General features: G+C 45.7%; 1 protein-coding gene across 4 annotated transcripts in view; it reads right to left on the bottom strand.

Moving 5' to 3' along the window:
* Positions 1 to 13,607, bottom strand: part of cdk19 (cyclin dependent kinase 19) — a 54,567-nt gene that overhangs the window by 13,611 nt on the left and 27,349 nt on the right. For all 4 annotated transcript variants that reach the window (XR_001320907.2, XM_014144231.2, XM_014144232.2 and 1 more), the window contains exon 5: positions 4,250 to 4,307. Coding sequence is in view for 3 of the 4 variants with exons in the window: in XM_014144231.2 (XP_013999706.1) it covers positions 4,250 to 4,307 (58 nt within the window). In the remaining variant the exon portion in view is untranslated. The remainder of the gene's footprint in view (positions 1 to 4,249; positions 4,308 to 13,607) is intronic.

Raw genomic sequence — 13,607 nt, 5'->3', positions numbered from 1 at the left:
ACAGCCAATGGAACGCAAAAAAGCTTTTAAACAAAGTAAAGTCAATACAAAGAAAAGTCTGAATTTTCAAGTGGAAATTACAAACTTCCGAAGACTTTTTTAACCTCAAATACACTACAAGTTTTACAATTTGAAATGGAATGTTCTCCTGAAACAGGTTGATCAAACTAAGATCCTACATCTGTACCATGATTAATGTATAGCTTGTCAAAGCCACCATGCTTGAATTCCACTGCCTGCCTGCCTGCCTGCCTCTCTCTCTCTCTCTCTGAAATCAAAATATACAATGCTTTATGGCTGGTGTTTATGTCAATGCTGTCAGTAAGTCATCTTATGGGCCAGGTCTGCATAGCACTGGAGTCAAATCAAACTTTATTTGTCACATGGGCCGAATACAACAAGTGTTGACCTTACCGTGAAATGCTTACTTACAAGCCCTTAACCAACAGTGCAGTTCAAGAAGAGTTAAGAAAATATTTACCAATTAAACTAAATTAAAAAATAATAAAAAGTAACACAATAACATAACAATAACGAGGCTATATATAGGGGGTACCGGGGGTACAGGTTAAACAAATGGGGAGGGGGTTCAATGTAATAGTCCAGCGGCCATTTGATTAATTGTTCAACAGTCTTATGGCTTGGGGGTAGAAGCTGTTAATAAGGAGCCTTTTGGTCCTAGACTTGGCGCTCCGGTACCACTTGCCGTGCGGTAGCAGAGAAAACAGTCTATGACTTGGGTGACTGGAATCTCTGACAATTTTATGGACATTCCTCGGACACCACCTATTATATAAGTCCTGAATTGCAGGAAGCTTGGCCCCATTGATGTACTGGGCCGTATGCACTAGCCTCTGTAGTGCCCTCGGTCAGATGCCGAGCAGTTGCCATACCAGGCGGTAATGCAACCAGTCAGGATGCTCTCGATGGTGCAGCTGTAGAACTTTTTGAGGATCTGGGGACCCATGCCAAATCTTTTCAGTCTCCTGAGGGGGAAAAAAGTTTTGTCGTGCCCTCATGACTGTCTTGGTGTGTTTGGACCATGATAGATCGTTGGTGATGTGGACACTCTCGACCCGCTCCACTACAGCCATGTTGATGTTAATGGCCAGTTTGGCCCGCCTTTTCCTGTAATCCACGATCAGCTCCTTTGTCTTGCTCACATTGAGGGGGAGGTTGTTGTCCTGGCACCACACTGCCAGTGTGTTTTATGGGAAGGTCTTCTATCTGTAGTCTTATGGGAAGGTCTTCTGTCTGTAGTCTTATGGGAGGGTTTTCTGTCTGTAGTCTTATGGGAGGGTTTTCTGTCTGTAGTCTTTTTGGAAGGTCTTCTGTTTGTAGTCTTATGGGAAGGTCTTCTGTTTGTAGTCTTATGGGAAGGTCTTCTGATTGTAGTGTTAAGGGAAGGTCTTCTGATTGTAGTCTTATGGGAAGGTCCTCTGTTTGTAGTCTTATGGGAAGGTTCTCTGTTTGTAGTCTTTTTGGAAGGTCTTCTGTTTGTAGTCTTATGGGAAGGTCTTCTGTTTGTAGTCTTATGGGAAGTGATTCTGTTTGTAGTCTTATGGGAAGAGCTTCTGTTTGTAGTCTTATGGGAAGAGCTTCTGTTTGTATTCTTATGGGAAGGTCTTCTGTGTCTGTGCAGCACTTGAAGTGAAGTTTGGTGGTCTGGTCTGGTATGCTGGGTGTCACACTGCCATTGATGCCTGGGTGTCACACTGCTCAGGGATGCCTGGGTGTCAATGGCAGTGTGACACCCACACTGCCATTGACACCCAGGCATCCCTGAGCAGCAGTTATCATGGGGGTTCAGTGACTCTAAAACAATAACTTAGCACTAATGCTAGACTCTCAGGGTTAGGGTATAAATAGAGTCCGGCCGGCACTGCAGACCTGTGACATCATCCCAGAACAGTGCCATGCTGGGGAGTGGGTTATGCAATAGTGTGATCTGTGTGATGTGGCCATTTTAAGGCTCTCTGCCTGGTCCTGTGTCCCTGTGTTCAGAGACCCTCTCAGAGGCTGGTTGAAGGTTAAAGCTGCAGCCATTGTCAAGTAAACAACCTCATTGATGTACAGTTGAAGTCAGAAGTTTACATACACTTAGGTTGCAGTCATTAAAACTTGTTTTTCAACCACTCCACACATTTCTTGTTAACAAACTATATTTTTGGCAAGTCGGTTAGGACATCTACTTCATGCATGACACAAGTACTTTTTCCAACAATTGTTTACAGACAGATTATTTCACTTATAATTTACTGTATCACAATTCCAGTGGGTCAGAAGTTTACATACACTAAGGTGACTGTGCCTTTAAATAGCTTGGAAAATTCCCCAAAATTATGTCATGGCTTTAGAAGCTTCTGATAGGCAAATTGACATCATTTGAGTCAATTGGAGGTGTACCTGTGGATGTATTTCAAGGCCTACCTTCAAACTCAGTGCCTCTTTGCTTGACATCATGGGAAAATCAAAAGAAAATCAGCCAAGACCTCAGAAAAAAAATTGTAGACCTCCACAAGTCTGGTTCATCCTTGGGAGCAATTTCCAAACGCCTGAAGGTACCACGTTCATCCCACATTCATCTGTACAAACAATAGTACGCAAGTATAAACACCATGGGACCATGCAGCCATCATACCGCTCAGGAAGAAGACGCGTTCTGTCTCCTAGAGATGAATGTACTTTGGTGTGAAAAGTGAAAATCAATCCCAGAACAACAGCAAAGGACCTTGTGAAGATGCTGGAGGAAACAGATACAAAAGTATCTATATCCACAGTAAAACGAGTCCTATATCGTCATAACTTGAAAGGCCGCTCAGCAAGGAAAGACCGCCATAAAAAAATCCAGACTACGGTTTGCAACTGCACATGGGGACAAAGATCGTACCTTTTGTAGAAATGTCCTCTGGTCTGATGAAAGAAATATAGAACTGTTTGGCCATAATGACCATCGTTATGTTTGGAGGAAAAAAGGGGAAGCTTGCAAGCCGAAGAATACCATCCCAACCGTGAAGCACGGGGTGGCAGCATCATGTTGTGGGGGTGCTTTGCTGCAGGAGGGACTGGTGCACTTCACAAAATAAATCAATAGATCATGAGGAAGGAAAATTATGTGGATATATTGAAGCAACATATCAAGACATCGGTCAGGAAGTTAAAGCTTGGTTGCAAATGGGTCTTCCAAATGGACAATGACCCCAAGCATACTTTCAAAGTTGAGGCAAAATGGCTTAAGTGTAAAGGTCTGGATGTAGCTGGTGCAGAGGAGTCAGGTGCAGGACATCAGAGATGAGTAATAAAAGTAACTTTACTCAAAATTACCAAATACACGTAGTAAATAGCAAGCCCACACATAAGGCCCGAAATACATAAAACAAACACACACAAAAACCATGGGGAAAACAGAGGGTTAAATAATGAACATGTAATTGAGGAATTGAAACCAGGTGTGTAAAACAAAGACAAAACAAATGGAAAATGAAAAGTGGATCGGCGATGGCTAGAAGGCCAGTGACGTCGACCGCCGAACGCCGCCCGAACAAGGAGAGGGACCGACTTCGGCGAAAGTCGTGACATTAAGAACAACAAAGTCAAGGTGTTGGAGTGGCCATCACAAAGCCCTGACCTCAATCCCATAGAACATTTGTGGGCAGAACTGAAAAAGTGTGTGCGAGCCAGGAGGCCTACAAACCTGACTCAGTTACACCAGCTCTGTCAGGAGGAATGTGCCAAAATTCACCCAACTTATTGTGGGAAGCTTGTGGAAGGCTACCCGAAACGTTTGACCCAAGTAAAACAATTTAAAAGGCAATGCTACCAAATACTAATTGAGTGTATGTAAACTTCTGACCCACTGGGAATGTGATGAAAGAAATAAAAGCTGAAATAAATCCTTCTCTCTACTATTATTCTGACATTTCACATTCTTAAAATAAAGTGGTGATCCTAACTAACCTAAGACAGGGAATTTTTACTCGGATTAAAGTCAGGAATTGTGAAAAACTGAGTTTAAATGTATTTGGCTAAGGTGTATTTAAACTTCCGACTAACTGTATCTGCTATAGAAATAATGGTCACATTATTAAGCTGTTTTGCTCACATTCAAGTTTCAAATGTGAATACAAATAATATGATGTATAATCAACCTACTGACAGAGTTTTAAGCTTTAAATAACTGAATCAGCAGCCCGCTCCATCAATCATCTACAGTGTATTGACTTCAGTGTGTACATTTAGCCCATCTTACCGATTTTCACTCGCCCTCGTTCTGAGCCCTCCCCCATAACCAGAATGTTGGCTGGTTTCTAGAGGAGAGAAAGACAGACAAACAGTTAACCATCTTGTTCTGTGTGCGTTTCAGCCATTAGGGAAGCCTCAGAGGCTCCAATACCAAGTAAGACAACACAACATAGAAATGAGGTTACACTCACTTCACAGGTGTATCACATATTATAAACTGGGTAGTTTTGCTCCTGGATGCTGATTGGCTGAAAGCTGTGGTATTTCAGACATTCTAAATTGTGTGGTTCAAGCCCTGAATGCTGATTAGCTGAAAGCCAATACCACGGGTATGACAAAACGTATTTGTACTACTCGAATTACGTTGGTAACCAGTTTATAATAGCAATAAGGCACCTCGGGGGTTTGTGGTATATGGCCAATATACCACGGCTAAGGGCTGTATCCAAGCACTCCGTGTTGCGTCGTGCATAAGAACATCTCGTAGTCGTGGTATATTGGCCATATACCACACCTCCTCAAGCCTTATTGCTTAAATAGACAAAAATGCCATGCATTTCCAATGTCTTTTTGGAGGGAAGTTTTGGTAATATCAGTGTAACATACAAATAACAGAGGCAGAGCATGCCAAATGGAAAGTGAATTATGCTATTGACCTCCATACTGCCAAAGACAAAGAAAAGAGGTCAAACTTCTATAAAACTTCTGTGAAAGATTGCTCTGTCAATGATTGTACTGATCATTGATATCAAGGTCTGCCATGGTTGTGAATCATGCCTGTTCCTTTGGGACACTGATTCCAACCACACAATAATATCTTACTTAGTCTGTGTTTTAGGGTTTTGGGGAGGAATTATATTATGATGCCCAGTATAGTTCTGTGGTTTCCTGCATGACACCAGAACCAACCTCCCCATTAAGCGAGTCGGAGTCGGAGGCCGAAACTTCTCTGGTCTCTACTCCTCCTGTTGTGGGGTCTGAGACGCCGAAGGCTCCCACCATTAGCTCTGACAAATTGAAAACCCTAGTCATTGGCGACTCCATTACCCGCAGTATTAGACTTAAAACGAATCATCCAGCGATCATACACTGTTTACCAGGGGGCAGGGCTACCGACGTTAAGGCTAATCTAAAGACGGTGCTGGCTGAGGCTAAAACTGGCGAGTGTAGAGAGTATAGAGATATTGTTATCCACGTCGGCACCAACGATGTTAGGATGAAACAGTCAGAGGTCACCAAGCGCAACATAGCTTCAGCGTGTAAATCAGCTAGAAAGATGTGTCGGCATCGTCTTTTGAGCTTCTAGTCATGAAATCTATGCAGCCTACTCAATCACTTTTTATAGCTACTGTTTACAGGCCTCCTGGGCCATATGCAGTGTTCCTCACTGAGTTCCCTGAATTCCTATCGGATCTTGTAGTCATAGCAGATAATATTCAAATTTTTGGTGACTTTAACATTCACATGGAAAGTGTCCACAGACCCACTCCAAAAGGCTTTCGGAGTCATCATTGACTCAGTGGGTTTTGTCCAACATGCCTCCGGACCTTCTCACTGCCACAGTCATACTCTGGACCTAGTTTTGTCCCATGGAATAAATGTTGTGGATCTTAATGTTTTTCCTCATAATCCTGGATTATCGGACCACCATTTTATTGCGTTTGCAATTGCAACAAATAATCTGCTCAGACCCCAACCAAGGAGCATTAAAAGTCGTGCTATAAATTCTCAGACAACCCAAAGATTCCTTGATGCCCTTCCAGACTCCCTCTGCCTACCCAAGGACGTCAGAGGACAAAAATCAGTTAACCACCTAACCGAGGAGCTCTGAAGCAAGCTTCCAGAAAATTGGAACGGAAATGGCGCCACACCAAACTGGAAGTCTTCCGACTAGCTTGGAAAGACAGTACCGTGCAGTATCGAAGAGCCCTCACTGCTGCTCGATCATCCTATTTTTCCAACTTAATTGAGGAAAATAAGAACAATCCAAAATTTATTTTTGATACTGTCGCAAAGCTAACTAAAAAGCAGCATTCGCAAATGGAGGATGGCTTTCACTTCAGCAGTAATAAATGTATGAACTTCTTTGAGGAAAAGATCATGATCATTAGAAAGCAAATTACGGACTCCTCTTTAAATCTGCGTATTCCTCCAAAGCTCCATTGTCCTGAGTCTGCACAACTCTGCCAGGACCTAGGATCAAGGGAGATACTAAAGTGTTTTAGTACTATATCTCTTGACACAATGATGAAAATAATCATGGCCTCCAAACCCTCAAGCTGCATACTGGACCCTATTCCAACTAAACTACTGAAAGAGCTGCTTCCTGTGCTTGGCCCTCCTATGTTGGACATAATAAACGGCTCTCTATCCACCGGATGTGTACCAAGCTCACTAAAAGTGGCAGTAATAAAGCCTCTCTTGAAAAAGCCGAATCTTGACCCAGAAATTATAAAAAACTAATCGGCCTATATCGAATCTTCCATTCCTCTCAAACATTTTAGAAAAAGCTGTTGCACAGCAACTCACTGCCTTCCTGAAGACAAACAATGTATACGAAACGCTTCAGTCTGGTTTTAGACCCCATCATAGCACTGACACTGCACTTGTGAAGGTGGTAAATGACCTTTTAATGACGTCAGACCGAGGCTCTGCATCTGTCCTCGTACTCCTAGATCTTAGTGCTGCTTTTGATACCATCGATCACCACATTCTTTTGGAGAGATTGGAAACCCAAATTGGTCAACATGGACAAGTTCTGGCCTGGTTTAGATCTTATCTGTCGGAAAGATATCAGTTTGTCTCTGTGAATGGTTTGTCCTCTGACAAATCAATTGTACATTTCGGTGTTCCTCAAGGTTCCGTTTTAGGACCACTATTGTTTTCACTATATATTTTACCTCTTGGGGATGTCATTCGAAAACATAATGTTAAATTTCACTGCTATGCGGACGACACACAGCTGTACATTTCAATGAAACATGGTGAAGCCCCAAAATTGCCCTTGCTAGAAGCCTGTGTTTCAGACATAAAGAAGTGGATGGCTGCAAACTTTCTACTTTTAAACTCGGACAAAACAGAGATGCTTGTTCTAGGTCCCAAGAAACAAAGAGATCTTCTGTTGAATCTGACAATTAATCTGGATGGTTGTACAGTCGTCTCAAATAAAACTGTGAAGGACCTCGGCGTTACTCTGGACCCTGATCTCTCTTTTGAAGAACATATCAAGACTGTTTCAAGGACAGATTTTTTCCATCTACGTAACATTGCAAAAATCAGAAACTTTCTGTCCAAAAATGATGCAGAAAAATTAATCCATGCTTTTGTTACTTCTAGGCTGGACTACTGCAATGCTCTACTTTCCGGCTACCCGGATAAAGCACTAAACAAACTTCAGTTAGTGCTAAATACGGCTGCTAGAATCCTGACTAGAACCAAAAAATTTGATCATATTACTCCAGTGCTAGCCTCCCTACACTGGCTTCCTGTTAAGGCAAGGGCTGATTTCAAGGTTTTACTGCTAACCTACAAAGCATTACATGGGCTTGCTCCTACCTATCTTTCCGATTTGGTCCTGCCGTACATACCTACATGTACGCTATGGTCACAAGACGCAGGCCTCCTAATTGTCCCTAGAATTTTTAAGCAAACGGCTGGAGGTAGGGCTTTCTCCTATAGAGCTCCATTTTTATGGAATGGTCTGCCTACCCATGTGAGAGACGCAGACTCAGTCTCAACCTTTAAGTCTTTACTGAAGACTTATCTCTTCAGTAGGTCCTATGATTAAGTATAGTCTGGCCCAGGAGTGTGAAGGTGAACGGAAAGGCTGGAGCAACGAACCGCCCTTGCTGTCTCTACCTTGCCGGTTCCCCTCTCTCCACTGGGATTCTCTGCCTCTAACCCTATTACAGGGGCTGAGTCACTGGCTTACTGGTGTTCTTCCATGCCGTCCATGGGAGGGGTGCGTCACTTGAGTGGGTTGAGTCACTGACGTGGTCTTCCTGTTTGGGTTGGCGCCCCCCCCCCCCTTGGGTTGTGCCGTGGCGGAGAGCTTTGTGGGCTATACTCGGCCTTGTCTTAGGACAGTAAGTTGGTGGTTGGAGACATCCCTCTAGTGGTGTGGGGGCTGTGCTTTGGCAAAGTGGGTGGGGTTATATCCTGCCTGTTTGGCCCTGTCTGGGGGTATCATCGGATGGGGCCACAGTGTCTTCTGATCCCTCCTGTCTCAGCCTCCAGTATTTATGCTGCAGTAGTTTAGGTGTCGGGGGGCTAGGGTCAGTCTGTTACATCTGGAGTATTTCTCTTGTCTTATCCGGTGTCCTGTGTGAATTTAAATATGCTCTCTCTAATTCTCTCTTTCTTTCTCTCTTTCTTTCTTTCTCTCGTAGGACCTAAGCCCTAGGACCATGCCTCAGGACTACCTGGCATGATGACTCCTTGCTGTCCCCAGTCCACCTGGCAGTGCTGCTGCTCCAGTTTCAACTGTTCTGCCTGCGGCTATGGAACCCTGACCTGTTCACCGGACGTGCTTGTTGCACCCTCGACAACTACTATGATTATTATTATTTGACCATGCTGGTCATTTATGAACATTTTAACATCTTGACCATGTTCTGTTATAATATCCACCCGGCACAGCCAGAAGAGGACTGGCCACCCCTCATAGCCTGGTTCCTCTCTAGGTTTCTTCCTAGGTTTTTGGCCTTTCTAGGGAGTTTTTCCTAGGGAGTTTTTCCTAGCCACCGTGTTTCTTTCACATGCATTGCTTGCTGTTTGGGGTTTTAGGCTGGGTTTCTGTACAGCACTTTGAGATATCAGCTGATGTACGAAGGGCTATATAAAGAAATTTGATTTGATTTGATTTGACCTAGCCAATTCAAACCCGGACACATGGAGAAACCAGCCAGTCAGCCTGTGTTCCAAGAACTCATCTCGCAGAAAACAAATTTGCATTATATGTCAATCAAAGAACACAGTTTGCCATGGTGTGTCCAGCACATAACCACCACTGTTTTCACTTTCACTTTCACTTTATCCAAAGATTTATGCCCAAAGAAAAATAGTCTAACTCTGCTTCATCTCCTACCCATCCACTATCCATGCTGCACATTAAAGACATCACAGTGCCAGATGTTTACAGTACACAATAACATTTCCAATGACTATATTCAACTAGTAGGCAACCCACTATTTATTTCATCTTATAAAACGGGTGGGTCTAATCCTGAATGCTGATTGGTTAAAACCGCATTCCAGCCGGCTAAATCTGTGACGTTAAAATGCCTATTTACTGTGTTCCATCTGACTGCGCAATCCACTGTCTCATCAGCCAAGCAATTTATAATCTTGATCTCCACTCCAAATCCTCCCATTGTCTGTTAGTTCCCTGAATCTGTGTGAATCTTAAATCTCATAGGATTCAATCTGTTCAACAAACAGGTTCCTATAGCAAACAGGGTTTGCCATAGGGATGCCACTTATAATGAGCTCTATTATTCAAACACACAACAAAACACTGCTATCGGCAAACACTATGACGACTCACATGAGGAGGGTTTCTTTTCAAGCCCAAATGACTGGCACCGGCTCCTCTTTGAAATTCTAAACTGGGCTAATGGATTCAATCCAAACACATTCATTTTCATTGGCCCAATGTTGAAAGAGATCATATTTTCATACAGGTAAACAACTATGAAAACACTCATAAAACAGAGACTGGATGAACGGGCAATTAAAAAGTAAAATGAGCATGTTAATGAGGTTGTAATGTTGCTGTCTGATACAATTTTTCTGCAAAAGTTTGGATTTTATGGACTCTAACATATGCTTAGCTTCCCAGAAAAGTTAGGAGACTTTGTGCAGTGGGTCAGGAGTGGTAAACAGATCCCTAAGTCTGCGTTTCCCAAACTTGGTCCTCGGGACCCCAAGGGTGCAGGTTTTGGTTTTTGCCCTAACACTACACAGCTGATTCAAAGCTTGATGATTAATTGGGGGTCCCGAGGACCGAGTTTGGGAAACACTGCTGTAAATCCTCCATGGACAGAAAACGCAATCCCTAAGGAGGTACCTCTCTTTCACAAAAAAACATACCCCATGTTGAGTCAAAAATAGCCCTATTTTCAGGCCAGGAAAGGCCAGAGGCTAACACTAGCTTTACATGTACTGGGAACCATACAACAGTGCCATTATTAATTCAGAGGCTTTCTCCTTGCTTTTCTCTGTAGTCGTCTTTTTTTCAGATTAAGTAATGACCCTGTTTTTCTCGGCACACAGGTGTTAACCACTACTGTCAGAACCATGTTATAGCAGTGCAGGCCTGCCACAGCCCACTGCACACAGGATATAGACCTAGGCAGGGCACATACATATTCACACAAAGGACAGTTGGTGTGGATGCTATTTTCCTAGACATTTTCTTGTGGCGGACGTGGCATGTGACTGCGGGTAGCCTGGGATTACTCCAGCTTTGAACAATATTCCATTACGTCAGAGATAAGGGCATGTCCTTAGTAATCAATCATGACAACAACCCACCATTGGCCGGCAGGTGAGAGAGTGCAACCTAGCTATATGCTGCAGCTGAAATCTGAAAGCCTGGACATATTGACTTTCAGTGGGGGAGTGGGACCTGCGATCTGGGATCTAACTGTGCTGGCTAGCGGCTGGTGGCTGGTGTGGGTTATATAACTTAGGCAGGAGGATGGGGCAGGACTGCCTGGTTAGCTGGAGACTCAGAATGGGGAGGTGCTGCCTGTCTCACTGGAGACTGAGGACGGGGAGGTGCTGCCTGTCTCACTGGAGACTGAGGATGGGGAGGTGCTGCCTGGTTCGCTGGAGACTGAGGATGGGGAGGTGCTGCCTGGTTCGCTGGAGACTGAGGATGGGGAGGTGCTGCCTGTCTCGCTGGAGACTGAGGATGGGAAGGTGCTGCCTGTCTCGCTGGAGACTGAGGATGGGAAGGTGCTGCCTGTCTCGCTGGAGACTGAGGATGGGGAGGTGCTGCCTGTCTCGCTGGAGACTGAGGATGGGGAGGTGCTACCTGTCTCGCTGGAGACTGAGGATGGGGAGGTGCTGCCTGTCTCGCTGGAGACTGAGGATGGGGAGGTGCTGCCTGTCTCGCAGGAGACTGAGGATGGGGAGGTGCTGCCTGTCTCGCTGGAGACTGAGGATGGGGAGGTGCTGCCTGTCTCGCTGGAGACTGAGGATGGGGAAGTGCTGCCTGTCTCAATGGAGACTGAGGATGGGAAGGTGCTGCCTGTCTCACTGGAGACTGAGGATGGGGAGGTGCTGCCTGTCTCGCTGGAGACTGAGGATGGGGAGGTGCTGCCTGTCTCACTGGAGACTGAGGAGGTCGAGGTGCTGCCTGGTTCGCTGGAGACTGAGGATGGGGAGGTGCTGCCTGGTTCGCTGGAGACTGAGGATGGGGAAGTGCTGCCATCTCGCTGGAGACTGAGGATGGGGAGGTGCTGCCTGTCTCACTGGAGACTGAGGATGGGGAGGTGCTGCCTGTCTCGCTGGAGACTGAGGATGGGGACGTGCTGCCTGTCTCACTGGAGACTGAGGATGGGAAGGTGCTGCCTGTCTCACTGGAGACTGAGGATGGGAAGGTGCTGCCTGTCTCACTGGAGACTGAGGATGGGAAGGTGCTGCCTGTCTCACTGGAGACTGAGGATGGGGAGGTGCTGCCTGGTTCGCTGGAGACTGAGGATGGGGAGGTGTGGCCTGGTTCGCTGGAGACTGAGGATGGGGAGGTGCTGCCTGTCTCAATGGAGACTGAGGATGGGAAGGTGCTGCCTGTCTCACTGGAGACTGAGGATGGGGAGGTGCTGCCTGGTTCGCTGGAGACTGAGGATGGGGAGGTGCTGCCTGTCTCACTGGAGACTGAGGATGGGGAGGTGCTGCCTGTCTCGCTGGAGACTGAGGATGGGAAGGTGCTGCCTGTCTCGCTGGAGACTGAGGATGGGGAGGTGCTGCCTGTCTCGCTGGAGACTGAGGATGGGAAGGTGCTGCCTGTCTCGCTGGAGACTGAGGATGGGGAGGTGCTGCCTGTCTCACTGGAGACTGAGGATGGGGAGGTGCTGCCTGTCTCGCTGGAGACTGAGGATGGGGAGGTGCTGCCTGGTTCGCTGGAGACTGAGGATGGGGAAGTGCTGCCATCTCGCTGGAGACTGAAGATGGGGAGGTGCTGCCTGTTTCACTGGAGACTGAGGATGGGGAGGTGCTGCCTGTCTCGCTGGAGACTGAGGATGGGGAGGTGCTGCCTGTCTGAGGATGGGGAGGTGCTGCCTGTCTCACTGGAGACTGAGGATGGGTACAGTGGTGAGGGGAGGCTGGTTTCTCAACAGCGGTACAGTGCCCAGCTGCAGCACAAGGTTGAGTGTTGCATAATAGACAGAGTGGTGTAGGGAGCCATGAAAGACATGCAATTGCCCTACCCCTGTGGCTGTTGATAAAGCACTGAGTCGCTGGAGTAACTAGCCCCCGAGGAGATTAGGAATGCTGTTTGCATTACTCACCCTTTAGCCTAAATCTAACACACCTCCCCCAAAAATGACTCGGGAGGAAAATGTCCAGATGGGGTGGAACGTGGCATTTTCCATTGACTAGCTAAATCTGAGGTACACGGCTATAAAGTGGTAGACAAAGGGAGTTGACTCTTTCATATTCAGGACAATTTCACAATGGAATGGCCAACAAACTCCCTGTGCAAAACAGACTACACATACCCACGTATCCCAATTCCGAACACCACCAGCTTGAGAGTGGAATTTCCACAATAGCAGGAAGTGCTTGCTTTGAGAAAACTGCAAAACATCAACCTTTATCTGGAATCAGACACGGAGAAAGCGACAACAGAGAAATTCACCCTGCGGCAAAGAAAATATTTATTAAGAGCCGGAAGAATTGGTGTCAAGATAAGAGAGAAAAACAACGCTAGCTACTGTGCCAGTGTGTTTTAATTCCAGCAGTAGCTAGCTATGTGCTGACCATGTACAGTAGTACTGACAGAGACCCCTGCTTAGATACAGGCTTGCTTGTGCAACAGGAAGGCAGCTACGGCCGCACATACCCTATTAGTGTTGAGGTCAGACACATGAAATCAAAAACACAATACCATTGTCCCTTCTGTTGTATCCTGGGTGATTCATTAACTATTGACCAGGCATTAAAGACCTGCTTAATCCTATAGAATCTCTAAGCAGAATTAAAGAAATACGCTATTGATGACACACTCTCAACAAGTAATACCATGTCATAAACTGCTCAGCAACCACCATCATCAACGACAACGTGATCCACTATCCTCGCAAAGTTATCAATCAACTCGGGTTTCACCTCCAAAATAACCCCTACAAGGGACACAT

The sequence above is a fragment of the Salmo salar genome, chromosome ssa15 (genome assembly GCF_905237065.1).
Source record: "Salmo salar chromosome ssa15, Ssal_v3.1, whole genome shotgun sequence".
NCBI classification, from domain to species: Eukaryota; Metazoa; Chordata; class Actinopteri; order Salmoniformes; family Salmonidae; genus Salmo; species Salmo salar.
This window is presented reverse-complemented; position numbering and strand designations above follow the sequence as displayed.